Source organism: Gorilla gorilla, chromosome 10 (assembly GCF_029281585.2).
Source record: "Gorilla gorilla gorilla isolate KB3781 chromosome 10, NHGRI_mGorGor1-v2.1_pri, whole genome shotgun sequence".
Classification (NCBI taxonomy): domain Eukaryota; kingdom Metazoa; phylum Chordata; class Mammalia; order Primates; family Hominidae; genus Gorilla; species Gorilla gorilla.
This window is the reverse complement of record NC_073234.2, coordinates 148,880,951-148,897,378: the sequence shown is the minus strand read 5'-3', so window position 1 is coordinate 148,897,378 and position 16,428 is coordinate 148,880,951. Positions and strand designations below refer to the sequence as shown.

Sequence of the window (16,428 nt, the reverse complement as noted above, 5' to 3'; positions counted from 1 at the left end):
TGGGCCCTGACCCTAAAACAACCCTAACCCTGCGCCCTGACCCTAAAACAACCCTAACCCTGGGCCCTGACCCTAAAACAACCCTAACCCTGGGCCCTGACCATAAAACAACGCTAAACCTGGGCCCTGACCCTAAAACAACCCTAACCCTGGGCCCCGGGCCCTGAACCTAAAGCCCTAACCCTGGGCCCCGGGCCCTGGTCCTAAAGCCCTAACCCTGGGCCCCGGGCCCTGACCTTAAAGCCCTAACCCAGGGCCCCGGGCCCTGCCACTAAAGCCCTAACCCTGGGCCCCGGGCTCTGCCCCTAAAGCCCTAACCCTGGGCCCCGGGCCCTGGCCCTAAAGCCCTAACCCTGGGCCCCGGGCCCTGGCCCTAAAGCCCTAACCCTGGGCCCCGGGCCCTGGCCCTAAAGCCCTAACCCTGGGCCACGGACCCTGGCCCTAAATCCCTAACCCTGGGCCCGGGGCCCTGAGCCTAAAACCCTAACCCTGGGCCCTGGCCCTGAGCCTAAAACCCTAACCCTGGGCCCTGGGCCTGAGCCTAAAACCCTAACCCTGGGCCTTGGCCCTGATCAAAAAACCCTAACTGTGGGCCCTGACCCTAAAACAACCCTAACCCTGGTCCCTGACCCTAAAACAACCCTAACCCTGGGCCCTGACCCTAAAACAACCCTAACCCTGGGCCCTTACCCTAAAAAAACCCTAACTCTGGGCCCTGACCCTAAAACAACCCTAACACTGGGCCCTGACCCTAAAACAACCCTAACCCTGGGCCCTGGCCCTGACCCTAAAACAACCCTAACTCTGGGCCCTGGCCCTGACCCTAAAACAACCCTAACCCTGGGCCCTGGCCCTGAGCCTAAAACCCTAACCCTGGGCCCTGGACCTGAGCCTAAAACCCTAACCCTGGGCCGTGACCCTAAAACAACCCTAACTTTGGGCCCTGACCCTAAAACACCCTTAGCCCTGGGCCCTGGCCCTGACCCTAAAACAACCCTAACCCTGGGCCCTGGCCCTGAGCCTAAAACCCTAACCCTGGGCCCTGGCCCTGAGCCGAAAACCCTAACCTTGGGCTCTGGCCCTGAGCCTGAAACCCCAACCCTAGGCCCTGGCCCTGAGCCTAAAACCCTAACCCTGGGCCCTGGCCCTGAGCCTAAAACCCTAACCCTGGGCCCTAACACTAAAACAACCATAACCATGGGCCCTGACCCTAAAACAACCCTAACCCTTGGCCCTGACCCTAAAACAACCCTAACCCTGGGCTCTGACCCTAAAACAACCATAACCCTGGGCCCTGACCCTGACGCTAAAACAACCCTAACCCTGGGCCCTGGCCATGACCCTAAAACAACCCTAACCCTGAGCCCTGGACCTGACACTAAAACAACCCTAAACCTGGGCCCTGGCCCTGACCCTAAAGCCCTATCCCTGGGCCCTGGACCTGAGCCTAAAACCCTAACGCTGGGCCCTGACCCTAAAACAACCCTAAACCTGGGCCCTGGCCCTGACCCTAAAACAACCCTAACCCTGGGCCCTGACCCTAAAACAACCCGAACCCTTGGCCCTGACCCTAAATCAACCCCAACCCTGGGCCCTGACCCTAAAACAACCCTAACCCTGGTCCCTGACCCTAAAACAACCATAACCATGGGCCCTGGCCCTGACCCTAAAACAACCCTAACCCTGGGCCCTGGCCATGACCCTAAAACAACCCTAACCCTGGGCCCTGGCCCTGACCCTAAAACAACCCTAAACCTGGGCCCTGGCCCTGAGCCGAAAACCCTAACCCTGGGCCCTGGACCTGAGCCTAAAACCCTAACCCTGGGCCCTGACCCTAAAACAACCCTAACTTTGGGCCCTGCCCCTGACCCTAAAACAACCCTAACCCTGGCCCCTGGCCCTGACCCTAAAACAACGCTAACCATGGCCCCTGGCCCTGACCCTAAAACAACCCTAACCCTGGGCCCCGGGCCCTGGTCCTAAATCCCTAACCCTGGGCCCCGGGCCCTGGCCCTAAAGCCCTAACCCTGGGCCCCGGGCCCTGGCCCTAAAGCCTTAACCCTGGGCCCCGGGCCCTGGCCCTAAAGCCTTAACCCTGGGCCCCGGGCCCTGGCCCTAAAGCCCTAACCCTGGGCCCTGGGCCCTGGCCCTAAAGCCCTAACCCTGGCCCCGGGCCCTGGCCCTAAAGCCCTAACCCTGGGCCCCGGGCCCTGGCACTAAAGCCCTAACCCAGGGCCACGGCCCTGGCCCTAAAACCCTAACCCTGGACCCTGGCCCTCAGCCTAAAACCCTAACCCTGGGCCCTGACCCTCAGCCTAAAACCCTAACCCTGGGCCCTGACCATGAGCCTAAAACCCTAACCCTGGGCCCTCACCCTGAGCCTAAAACCCTAACCCTAGGCCCTGGCACTGAGCCTAAAACCTTAACCCTGGGCCCTGATCCTGAACCTAAAACCCCAACCCTGGGCTCTGGCCCTGAGCCTGAAACCCCAACCCGGGGCCCTGGACCTCAGCCTGAAACCCTAACCCTGGGCCCTGACCCTAAAACACCCCTAACCCTGGGCCCTGACCCTAAAACAACCCTAACCCTGGGCCCTGACCCTAAAACAACCCTAACCCTGGGCCCTGGCCCTGAGCCTAAAACCTTGACCCTGGGCCCTGACCCTGAACCTAAAACCCTAACCTTGGGCTCTGGCCCTGAGCCTGAAACCCCAACCCTGGGCCCTGGGCCTGAGCCTGAAACCCTAACCCTGGGCCCTGACCCTAAAACAACCCTACCCCTGGTCCCTGACCCTAAAACAACCCTAACCCTGGGCCCTGACCCTAAAACAACCCTAACCCTGGGCCCTGACCCTAAAACAACCCTAAACCTGGGCCCTGGCCCTGAGCCTAAAACCATAACCCTGGGCCCTGGACCTGAGCCTAAAGCCCTAACCCTGGGCCCTGAACCTAAAACAACCCTAACTTTGGGCCCTGGCCCTGACCCTAAAACCCTAACCCTGGGCCCCGGGCCCTGCCCCTAAAGCCCTAACCCTGTGCCCCGGGCCCTGCCCCTAAAGCCCTAAACCTGGGCCCCGGGCCCTGGCCCTAAAGCCCTAACCCTGGGCCCTGACGCTAAAACAACCCTAACCCTGGGCCCCGGGCCCTGACCCTAAAGCCCTAACCCTGGGCCCCGGGCCCTGGTCCTAAAGCCCTAACCCTGGGCCCCGGGCCCTGTCCCTAAAGCCCTACGCCTGGGCCCCGGGCCCTGCCACTAAAGCCCTAACCCTGGGCCCCGGGCTCTGCCCATAAAGCCCTAACCCTGGGCCCCGGGCCCTGGCCCTAAAGCCCTAACCCTGGGCCCCGGGCCCTGGCCCTAAAGCCCTAACCCAGGGCCCCGGGCCCTGGCCCTAAAGCCCTAAACCTGGTCCCCGGGCCCTGGCCCTAAAGCCCTAACCCTGGGCCCCGGGCCCTGGCCCTAAAGCCCTAACCCTGGGCCACGGACCCTGGCCCTAAAACCCTAACCCTGGGCCCGGGGCCCTGAGCCTAAAACCCTAACACTGGGCCCTGACCCTGAGCCTAAAACCCTAACCCTGGGCCCTGGGCCTGAGCCTAAAACCCTAACCCTGGGCCCTGGCCCTGAGCCTAAAACCCTAACCCTGGGCCCTGGCCCTGAGCCTAGAACCTTGACCCTGGGCCCTGACCCTGAACCTAAAACCCTAACCTTGGGCTCTGGCCCTGAGCCTGAAACCCCAACCCTGGGCCCTGGGCCTGAGCCTGAAACCCTAACCCTGGGCCCTGACCCTAAAACAACCCTAACCCTGGGCCCTGACCCTAAAACAACCCTAACCCTGGGCCCTGACCCTAAAACAACCCTAACCCTGGGCCCTGACCATAAAACAACGCTAAACCTGGGCCCTGACCCTAAAACAACCCTAACCCTGGGCCCCGGGCCCTGAACCTAAAGCCCTAACCCTGGGCCCCGGGCCCTGGTCCTAAAGCCCTAACCCTGGGCCCCGGGCCCTGACCTTAAAGCCCTAACCCAGGGCCCCGGGCCCTGCCACTAAAGCCCTAACCCTGGGCCCCGGGCTCTGCCCCTAAAGCCCTAACCCTGGGCCCCGGGCCCTGGCCCTAAAGCCCTAACCCTGGGCCCCGGGCCCTGGCCCTAAAGCCCTAACCCTGGGCCCCGGGCCCTGGCCCTAAAGCCCTAACCCTGGGCCACGGACCCTGGCCCTAAATCCCTAACCCTGGGCCCGGGGCCCTGAGCCTAAAACCCTAACCCTGGGCCCTGGCCCTGAGCCTAAAACCCTAACCCTGGGCCCTGGGCCTGAGCCTAAAACCCTAACCCTGGGCCTTGGCCCTGATCAAAAAACCCTAACTGTGGGCCCTGACCCTAAAACAACCCTAACCCTGGTCCCTGACCCTAAAACAACCCTAACCCTGGGCCCTGACCCTAAAACAACCCTAACCCTGGGCCCTTACCCTAAAAAAACCCTAACTCTGGGCCCTGACCCTAAAACAACCCTAACACTGGGCCCTGACCCTAAAACAACCCTAACCCTGGGCCCTGGCCCTGACCCTAAAACAACCCTAACTCTGGGCCCTGGCCCTGACCCTAAAACAACCCTAACCCTGGGCCCTGGCCCTGAGCCTAAAACCCTAACCCTGGGCCCTGGACCTGAGCCTAAAACCCTAACCCTGGGCCGTGACCCTAAAACAACCCTAACTTTGGGCCCTGACCCTAAAACACCCTTAGCCCTGGGCCCTGGCCCTGACCCTAAAACAACCCTAACCCTGGGCCCTGGCCCTGAGCCTAAAACCCTAACCCTGGGCCCTGGCCCTGAGCCGAAAACCCTAACCTTGGGCTCTGGCCCTGAGCCTGAAACCCCAACCCTAGGCCCTGGCCCTGAGCCTAAAACCCTAACCCTGGGCCCTGGCCCTGAGCCTAAAACCCTAACCCTGGGCCCTAACACTAAAACAACCATAACCATGGGCCCTGACCCTAAAACAACCCTAACCCTTGGCCCTGACCCTAAAACAACCCTAACCCTGGGCTCTGACCCTAAAACAACCATAACCCTGGGCCCTGACCCTGACGCTAAAACAACCCTAACCCTGGGCCCTGGCCATGACCCTAAAACAACCCTAACCCTGAGCCCTGGACCTGACACTAAAACAACCCTAAACCTGGGCCCTGGCCCTGACCCTAAAGCCCTATCCCTGGGCCCTGGACCTGAGCCTAAAACCCTAACGCTGGGCCCTGACCCTAAAACAACCCTAAACCTGGGCCCTGGCCCTGACCCTAAAACAACCCTAACCCTGGGCCCTGACCCTAAAACAACCCTAAACCTGGACCCTGACCCTAAAAGAACCCTAACCCTGGGACCTGGCCATGACCCTAAAACGACCCTAACCCTGGGCCCTGGCCCTGACTCTAAAACAACCCTAAACCTGGGCCCTGGCCCTGAGCCTAAAACCCTAACCCTGGGCCCTGAACCTAAAACAACCCTAACTTTTGGCCCTGGCCCTGACCCTAAAACAACCCTAAGCCTGGGCCCTGGCCGTGACCCTAAAACAACGCTAACCCTGGGCCCTGGCACTGACCCTATAACAACCCTAACCCTGGGCCCTGACCCTAAAACAACCCTAACCCTGGGCCCTGACCCTAAAACAACATTAACCCTGGGCCCTGACCCTAAAACAACCCTAACTTAGGGCCCCGGGCCCTGTAACTAAAACAACCCTAACCCTGGGCCCCGGCCCCTGACCCTAAAGCCCTAACCCTGGGCCCCGGGCCCTGACCCTAAAGCCCTAACCCTGGGCCCCGGGCCCTGCCCCTAAAGCCCTAACCCTGGGCCCCGGGCCCTGACACTAAAGCCCTAACCCTGGGCCCCGGGCCCTGGCCCTAAAGCCCTAACCCTGGGCCCCGGGCCCTGGCCCTAAAGCCCTAACCCTGGGCCCCGGACCCTGGCCCTAAAGCCCTAACCCTGGGCCCCGGGCCCTGGCCCTAAAGCCCTAACCCTGGGCCTCGGGCCCTCACCCTAAGACAACCCTAACCCTGGGCCCTGAGCCTAAAACCCCAACCCTGGGCCCTGGCCCTGAGCCTAAAACCCTAACCCTGGGCCCTGGCCCTGAGCCTAAAACCCTAACCCTGGGCCCTGGCCCTGAGCCTAAAACCCTAACCCTGGGCCCTGGCCCTGAGCCTAAAACCTTAACCCTGGGCCCTGACCCTGAACCTAAAACCCTAACCTTGGGCTCTGGCCCTGAGCCTGAAACCCCAACCCTGGGCCCTGGACCTGTGCCTGAAACCCTAACCCTGGGCCCCGACCCTAAAACAACCCTAACCCTGGGCCCTGACCCTAAAACAACCCTAGGCAGCCTAGGCAGGAGGATCGCTTGAGGCCAGGAGTTGGAGACCAATCAGTGTTAAATAGTGAGACTCTGTGTCTACCAAAAAAAAGAGACATTAGCCAGGTGTGGTAGTGGTGCACACCCGTAGTTCCAGCTACCTGGGAGTCTGGGGTGGGAGAAATCCCTTGAGCCTGGGAAGTCTACACTACAGTGAGCCAAGATTGTGCCACTGCACTCCAGCCTGGGCGACAGAGTGAGACCCTGTCTTAGAAAGAAAAAAGAAAAGAAAGTGTTAATCCCCCTATGGGAATCTCCTCTTCTCCTGCCCTCTCTGGAACCTCACTTGTCGGTTCTTCCTCCCACTCTCCTTTATCTTTAACCTATCCCCCACTTTTAGCTCCTTCTCATCATCATTTAAATTACTCAAACTTCTTTTGTTTTAAAAACCTCTCCCTAAACTCACAGAGAGGTCTCCTGCACACCCATTGAGCCATCTGCTCTCCCTGGTGCCCTCTCCACAGCAGCCACAGCCATGTCTCTAATCCATGAATCTCATCAGGTTACTCCCCCAATGCATTAGCATTGGAAGCGATGGTGTGGATTAGATCAGTGATAGGCCATGGTGTGGATATTATTACATTACTATTGGAAGCGATGGTGTGGATTAGATCAGTGTTAGGGCATGGTGTGGATATTATTACATTAGTACTGGAGGCGATGGTGTGGATTAGATCAGTGTTAGGGCATGCTCTGGATATTATTACATTAGTATTGGAAGCGATGGTGTGGATTAGATCAGTGATAGGCCATGGTGTGGATATTATTACATTACTATTGGAGGCGATGGTGTGGATTAGATCAGTGATAGGCCATGGTGTCGATATTATTACATTAGTATTGGAGGCGATGGTGTGGATTACATCATTGTTAGGGCATGGTGTGGACATTACTACATTAGTATTGGAGGCGATGGTGTGGACTAGATCAGTGATAGGGCATGGTGTGGATATTATTACATTAGTATTGGAAGTGATGGTGTGGACTAGATCAGTGATAGGGCATGGTGTGGATATTATTACATTAGTATTGGAAGCGATGGTGTGGATTAGGTCAGTGATACGGCCACGGTGTGGATATTATTACATTAGTATTGGAGGCGATAGTGTGGACTAGATCAGTGATAGGGCATGGTGTGGATATTATTACATTAGTATTGGAAGCAATGGTGTGGATTAGGTCAGTGATACGGCCACGGTGTGGATATTACTACATTAGTATTGGAGGCGATGGTGTGGACTAGATCAGTATTAGGGCATGGTGTGGACATTATTACATTAGTATTGGAAGTGATGGTGTGGATTAGATCAGTGATAGGGCATGGTATGGATATTACTACATTAGTATTGGAGGCGATGGTGTCGACTAGATCAGTGATAGGGCATGGTGTGGATATTACTACATTAGTATTGGAGGCGATGGTGTGGATTAGATCACTGATAGGGCATGGTGTCATTACTACATTAGTATTGGAAGTGATGGTGTCGATTAGATCAGTGTTAAGGCATGGTGTGGATATTATTACATTAGTATTGGAGGCAATGGTGTGGATTAGATCAGTGTTAAGGCATGGTGTGGATATTACTACATTAGCACTGGAGGAGATGGTGTGGATTAGATCAGTGATGGGGCATGGTGTGGATATTACTACATTAGTATTTGAAGCGATGCTCTCGATTAGATCAATGATAGGGAATGGTGTGGATATTATTCCATTAGTATTGGAAGTGATGGTGTGGATTAGATCAGTGTTAAGTCATGGTATAGATATTATTATATTAGTATTGAAAGCGATGGTGTGGACTAGATCAGTGGTAGGGCATGGTGTGGATATTATTACATTAGTATTGGAAGCGATGGTGTGGATTAGATCAGTGATAAGGCATGGTGTGGATATTATTACATTAGTATTGGAAGCGATGTTGTCGATTAGATCAGTGATAGGGCATGGTGTGGATATTATTTCATTACTATTGGAGGCGATGGTGTGGACTAGATCAGTGACAGGGCATGGTGCGGATATTACTACCTTAGTATTGGAAGGGATGGTGTGGATTTGATCAGTGATAGGACATGGTGTGTATATTATTACATTAGTATTGGAAAGGATAGTGTGGATTAGATCAGCGATTGGGCACGGTGTGGATCATATTACAGTACTATTGGAGGCGATGGTTTGGATTAGATCAGTGTTAAGGCATGGTGTGGATATGACCACATTAGTATTGGAAGGGATGGTGTGAATTAGATCAGTGATAGGGCATGGTGTGCATATTATTACATTAGTATTGGAAGCGATGGTGTGGATTAGATCAGTGATAGGGCATGGTTTGGATATTATTACATTAGTATTGGAAGCGATGGTGTGGATTAGATCAGTGATAGGGCATGGTGTGGATATTATTACATTAGTATTAGTAGCGATGATGTGGATTAGATCAGTGTTAGGGCATGGTGTGGATATTATTACATTAGTATTGGAAGCGATGGTGTGGATTAGATCAGTGTTAGGGCATGGTGTGGATATTATTACATTAGTATTGGAAGCGATGGTGTGGATTAGATCAGTGTTAGGGCATGGTGTGGATATTATTACATTAGTATTAGTAGCGATGATGTGGATTAGATCAGTGTTAGGGCATGGTGTGGATATTATTACATTAGTATTAGTAGCGATGATGTGGATTAGATCAGTGTTAGGGCATGGTGTGGATATTACTACATTAGTATTGGAATTGATGGTGTGGATTAGATCAGTGAAAGGGCATGGTGTGGATATTGCTACATTAGTATTGGGAGCGATGGTGTCGATTATATCAGTGGTAAGGCATGGTGTGGATATTATTACATTAGTACTGGAAGCGATGTTGTGGACTACGTCAGTGTTAGGGCACGGTGTGGATATGATCACATTAGTATTGCAGGCGATGGAGTGGATTAGATCAGTGACAGGGCGTGGTGTGGATATTATTACATTAGTCTTGGAAGTGACGGTGTGGATTAGATCAGTGTTAAGGCATGGTGTTGATATTATTATACCAGCATTGGAAGCAATGCTGTGGATTCGACCAGTGATACGGTATGGTGTGGATATTATTACATTAGTACCGGAGGCGATGGTGTGGATGACATCAGTGATAGGGCATTGTTTGATATTATTACATTAATATTGGAGGCGATGGTGTGGATTACATCATTGTTGGGGCATGGTGTGGACATTACTACATTAGTATTGGAGGCGATGGTGTGGATTAGATCAGTGATAGGCCATGGTGTCGATATTATTACATTAGTATTGGAGGCGATGGTATGGATTACATCATTGTTAGGGCATGGTGTGGGCATTACTACATTAGTATTGGAGGCGATGGTGTGGATTCGATCACTGATAGGGCATGCTGTGGATATTATTACATTAGCATTGGAAGCGATGGTGTGGATTAGATCAGTGTTAAGGCATGGTGTGGATATTACTACATTAGTATTGGAAGCGATGGTGTGGATTAGATCAGTGATAGGGCATGGTGTGGATATTATTACATTAGTATTGGAAGCGATGGTGTGGACTAGATCAGCGATAGGGCATGGTGAGAATATTACTACATTAGTATTGGAGGCGATGGTGTGGACTTGATCAGTGTTAGGGTATGGTGTGGATATTATTACATTAGGATTGGAGGCGATGGTCTGGATTAGATCAGTGATAGGGCATGGTGTGGATATTACTACATAAGTATTAGAAGCGATGATGTGGATTGGATCAGTGATAGAGCATGGTGTGGATATTACTACATTAGTATTGGAAGTGATGGTGTGGATTAGATCAGTGTTAAGGCATGTTGTGAATATTATTACATTAGTATTGGTAGTGATGGTGTGGATTAGATCAGTGATAGGGCATGGTGTGGATATTATTACATTAATACTGGAAGCGATGGTGTGGATTAGATCAGTGTTAAGGCATGGTGTGAAGATTACTACATTAGTATTGGAGGCGATGGTGTGGATTAGATCATTGTTAGGGCATGGTGTGGATATTATTACATTAGTATTGGAAGTGATGGTGTGCATTAGATCACTTTTAAGTCATGGTATAGATATTATTACATTAGTATTGGAAGCGATGGTGTGGATTAGATCAGTGTTTAGGCATGGTGTGGATATTATTACATTAGTATTGGAAGCGATGGTGTGGATTACATCAGTGATAGGGCATGGTGTGGATATTACTACATTAGTATTGGAAGTGATGGTGTCGATTAGATCAGTGTTAAGGCATGGTGTGGATATTATTACATTAGCATTGGAAGCGATGTTGTCGATTAGATCAGTGATAGGGCATGGTGTGGATATTATTTCATTACTATTGGAGGCGATGGTGTGGACTAGATCAGTGATAGGACATGGTGTGGATATTATTACATTAGTATTGGAAGTGATGGTGTGGATTAGATCAGTGTTAATGCATGGTGTGGATATTATTAAATTAGTATTGGAAGCGATGGTGTGGACTAGATCAGTGACAGGGCATGGTGTGGATATTACTACCTTAGTATTGGAAGGGATGCTGTGGACTAGATCACTGATAGGGCATGGTGTGGATATTATTACATTAGTATTGGTAGCGATGGTGTGGATTAGATCAGTGGTAGGGCATGGTATGGATATTATTACATTAGTATTGGAAGCGATGTTGTGGATTAGATCAGTGATAGGGCATCGTGTGGATATTACTACATTAGTATTGGAAGCAATGCTGTTGATTAGATCAGTGATAGGACATGGTGTGGATATTATTACATTAGTATTGGAAAGGATGGTGTGGATTAGATCGGTGATTGGGCATGGTGTGGATATTATTACAATACTATTGGAGGCGATGGTCTGGATTAGACCAGTGTTAAGGCATGGTGTGGATATTATTACATTAGTATTGGAAGCGATGGTGTGGATTACATCAGTGACAGGGCATGGTGTGGATATTATCACATTAGTATTGGAAGCGATGGTGTGGATTATATCAGGGATAGGGCATGGTGTGAATATTATTATATTAGTATTGGAAACGATGGTGTGGATTAGATCAGTGACAGGGCATGGTGTGGATATTATTACATATCTATTGGAGGCGATGGTGTGGATTAGATCAGTGTTAAGGCATGGTGTGGATATTACTACATTAGTATTAGAAGTCATGATGTGGATTAGATCAGTGTTAAGGCATGGTGTGGATATTATTACATTAGTATTTGAAACGGTGTGGATTAGATCACTGATAGGGCATGGTGTGGATATTATTACATTAGTATAGGAGGCGATCGTGTGGATTAGATCAGTGTTAAGGCAAGGTGTGAATATTACTACATTAGTATTGGAAGTGATTGTGTGGATTAGATCAGTGTTAAGGCATGGTGTGGATATTATTACATAAGTATTGGAAACGATCGTGTGGATTAGATCAGTGATAGGGCATGGTGTGGATATTATTACATTACTATTGGAGGCGATGGTGTGGATTAGATCAGTGTTAAGGCATGGTGTGAATATTATTAAATTAGTATTGGAAGCGATGGTGTGGATTAGATCAGTGATAGGGCATGGTGTGGATATTATTACATTAGTATTGGAAGCGATGGTGTGGACTAGATCAGCGATAGGGCATGGTGAGAATATTACTACATTAGTGTTGGAGGCGATGGTGTGGACTTGATCAGTGTTAGGGTATGGTTTGGATATTATTACATTAGGATTGGAGGCAATGGTCTGGATTAGATCAGTGATAGGGCATGGTGTGGATATTACTACATAAGTATTAGAAGCGATGATGTGGATTGGATCAGTGATAGAGCATGGTGTGGATATTACTACATTAGTATTGGAAGTGATGGTGTGGATTAGATCAGTGTTAAGGCATGGTGTGGAGATTACTACATTAGTATTGGAGGCGATGGTGTGGACTAGATCAGTGATAGGGCATGGTGTGGATATTATTACATTAGTATTGGAAGTGATGGTGTGGATTAGATCACTGTTAAGTCATGGTATAGATATTATTACATTAGTATTGAAAGCGATGGTGTGGATTAGGTCAGTGATAGGGCATGGTGTGGATATTATTACATTAGTATTGGAGGCGATGGTGTGGATTAGATCAGTGTTAAGGCATGGTGTGCATATTATTACATTAGTATTGGAAGCGATGGTGTGGATGAGTTCAGTGATAGAGCATGGTGTGGATGTTATCACAATAGTATTGGAAGCGATGTTGTGGACTAGATCAGTGACAGGGCATGGTGCGGATATTACTACATTAGTATTGGAAGCGATGGTGTCGACTAGATCACTGATAGGGCATGGTGTGGATATTATTACATTAGTATTGGTAGCGATGGTGTGGATTAGATCAGTGATAGGGCATGGTGTGGATATTATTACATTAGTATTGGAAGCGATGGTGTGGATTAAATGATCAGTGATAGGGCATGGTGTGGATATTACTACATTAGTATTGGAAGCGATGCTGTTGATTAGATCAGTGATAGGGCATGGTGTCGATATTATTACATTAGTATTGGAGGCGATGGTGTGGATTACATCATTGTTAGGGCATGGTGTGGGCATTACTACATTAGTATTGGAGGTGATGGTGTGGATTAGATCACTGATAGGGCATGGGGTGGATATTATTACATTAGTATTGGAAGCGATGGTGTGGATTACATCACCGATAGGGCATGGCGTGGATATTATTACATTAGTATTGGAAGCGATGGTGTGGATTAGATCAGTGTTCGGGCATGGTGTGGATATTACTACATTAGTATTGAAAGCAATGGTGTGGATTAGATCAGTGATAGGGCATGGTGTGGATATTATTACATTAGCAGTGGAAGCGATGGTGTGGATTAGATCAGTGTTAGGTCATGGTGTGGGTATTACTACATTAGTATTGGAAGCGATGGTGTGGATTGGATCAGTGTTAGGGTATGCTGTGGATATTATTACGTTAGCTTTGCAAACGACGGTGTGAACTAGATCAGTGATAGGGCATGGTGTGGATATTACTACATTAGTATTGGAAGTGATGGTGTGGATTAGATCAGTCATAGGGCATGGAGTGGATATTATTACATTAGTATTGGAAGCGATGGTGTGGATTAGATCAGTGATAGGGCAAGGTGTGGATATTACTACATTAGTATTGGAAGCGATGGTGTGGATTAGATCAGTGATAGGGCAGTTTGTGGATATTATTATATTAGTATTGGAAGCGATCTTGTGGATTAGATCAGTGTTAGGGCATGGTGTGGATATTAGTACATTAGTATTGGAAACGATGGTGTGGACTAGATCACTGATAGGGCATGGTGTGGATATAATTACATTAATATTGGAAGTGATGTTGTGGATTAGATCAGTGATAGGACTTGGTGTGGATGTTATTACATTAGTATTGGAAGCGATGGTGTGGATTACTTCAGTGATAGGGCATGGTGTGGATATCACTACATTGGTATTGGAGGCGATGGTGTGGATTACATCGGTGTTAGGGCATGGTGCGGATGTTATTGCATTAGCAGTGGAAGTGATGGTGTGGACTAGATCAGTGATAGGGCATGGTGTTCATATAACTGCATTAGTATTGGAAGCCATGGTGTGGATTAGATCAGTGATAGGGCATGGTGTGGATATTACTACATTAGTATTGGAAGCGATGGTGTGGATTAGATCAGTCATAGGGCATGGAGTGGATATTATTACATTAGTATTGGAAGCCATGGTGTGGATTAGATCAGTGTTAGGGCATGGTGTGGATATTATTACATTAGCATTGGAAGCGATGGTGTGGACTAGATCAGACATAGGGCATGGTGTGGATATTATTACATTAGCATTGGATGCGATGGTGTGGATTAGATCGGTGATAGGGCATGGTGTGGATATTATTACATTAGTATTGGAAGCGATGGTGTGGATTAGATCAGTGATAGGGTATGCTGTGTATATTATTACATTAGTATTGGAAATGATGGTGTGGATTAGATCAGTGTTAGGGCATGGTGTGGATTTTATTACATTACTAGTGGAAGCGATGGTGTGGACTAGATCAGTGATAGGGCATGTTGTGGATTTTATTACATTAATATCAGAAGCGATGGTGTGGATTAGATCAGTGACAGGGCATGGTGTGGATATTACTATATTAGTATTGGAAGCGATGGTGTGAATTATAACAGTGATAGGGCATGGTGTGGATAATACTACTTTAGTATTGGAAGCGATGGTGTGGATTAGATCAGTCATAGGGCATGGTGTGGAAATCATTTCATTAGTATTGGAAGCAATGCCGTGGACTAGATCAGTGATAGGGCGTGGTGTGGATAAAATTACATTAGTGTTCGAAGAGATGGTGTGGATTAGATCACTGTTAGGTCCTGGTGTGGATATTACTACAATAGTATTGGAAGCGATGGTGTGGATTAGATCACCGACAGGGCATGGTGTGGGTATTATGACATTAGCATTGGAAGCCATGGTGTGGACTAGATCAGTGATAGGGTATGGTGTGGATATTAGTACATTAGTATTGGAAGTGATGGTGTGGATTAGATCAGTGTTAGGGCATGGTGTGGATATTACTACATTAGTATTGGAAGCGATGATGTGGATTATATCAGTGTTAGGGGATGGTGTGGATATTACTACATTAGTATTGGAAGCGATGATGTGGATTACATCAGTGTTAGGGCATGGTGTGGATATTATTACATTAGTATTGGAAGCGATGATGTGGATTATATCAGTGTTAGGGCATGGTGTGGATATTATTACATTAGTATTGGAAGCGATGGTGTGGATTGCATCAGTGTTAGGGCATGGTGTGGATATTATATGGGTGTTAGGGCACGGTGTGGATATCATAGTAATGTAGGGCACAGTGTGATTATTATATTAGAGGCCACTGTAAGAATATATATTAGCAGCCACTGTGTCTTGGACATTGACAATGATGTTAGGGTGTACTCCAAACAGTGAGATTTGGGGGTTTTATTTTTCTAGATGAATTTCTTCCTCTGCTGAGTGCTCTAAAGACTCACTCCTTGGCACTCAGGGCCGTGGACAGGAGCTTTTTACTCACCAATGAAGAACACCAAGGTAACACGACCCTCGTGCTGCACTGGGGAAGTTGAAGCTCCTCGCTGCTTCTGGCACCTCCGCGGGAAGTTGGTTGGGGCGGGATCGCGCGCCCTCTGGTGGCTCCGTGGTTCAGCACAGACGCTCTTGCCCACAGTCTCTCGGCGGATGTGCGCCCCCTCCTGGCTGTCCTGAAATACCTATAAAATTCAATATTCAGTGTCATAATTTTGCAAATTCAAACCGAAATAAAGGCCACTATATCCATACCCTTCCCATAAATGGTGATGGAAGAATTATTTGGAAGCCATATAGAATGAAATGACTCTATACACAAATTAAAACAGAAAAACCTACTCAAAATAGTCCAGAGACTACAACTTCAAATGCAAAACTATAAATAATCTAAAAGAAAACCTAAGAGACATTGGATCTGGTGTTGAGTTTTAACACACAGCATCAAGTGCCAATTCGTGAAAATACTGAGAACAGACTTTATAAAGCTAAATTTTCTACTATGAAAAACCCTATTCAGAGAACAAAAAGACAAGACACACTGTGAGAAGATATTTACAGAATACAAACGTGATCTTAAAAACTGTATTGAAAATACACAAAGAACTCTTCAAACGAACACTAAGAAAACTAAAAACCCAAATAAAACTGGGTAAATATCTGAACAGACATCCAGCCAAATAAAATATATAGATAGCAGGCCAGGTGTGGTGGCTCATGCCTATAACCCCAGCACTTTGGGAGGCTGAGGTGGGTGAGTCACCCGAGGTCAGGAATTTGAGATCAGCCTGGCCAACATAGTGATACCCCCTCTCTACTAAAAATACAAAAAAATTAGCAAGGCATGGTGGTGGGTGCCTGTAATCCCAGCTACTTGGGAGGCTGATGCAAG

The 16,428-nt window shown here is 49.0% G+C and overlaps 1 protein-coding gene across 4 annotated transcripts in view; it reads right to left on the bottom strand.

Moving 5' to 3' along the window:
- Positions 1–11,807: 11,807 nt before the first annotated feature.
- LOC134756600 (mucin-2-like) overlaps positions 11,808–16,428 on the bottom strand; it is a 65,504-nt gene continuing 60,883 nt past the window's right edge. For all 4 annotated transcript variants that reach the window (XM_063694527.1, XM_063694526.1, XM_063694525.1 and 1 more), the window contains one exon: positions 11,808–15,721. In XM_063694527.1, the coding sequence (XP_063550597.1) occupies positions 14,010–15,308 (1,299 nt within the window). In that variant the 5' untranslated portion in view covers positions 15,309–15,721 and the 3' untranslated portion in view covers positions 11,808–14,009. The remainder of the gene's footprint in view (positions 15,722–16,428) is intronic.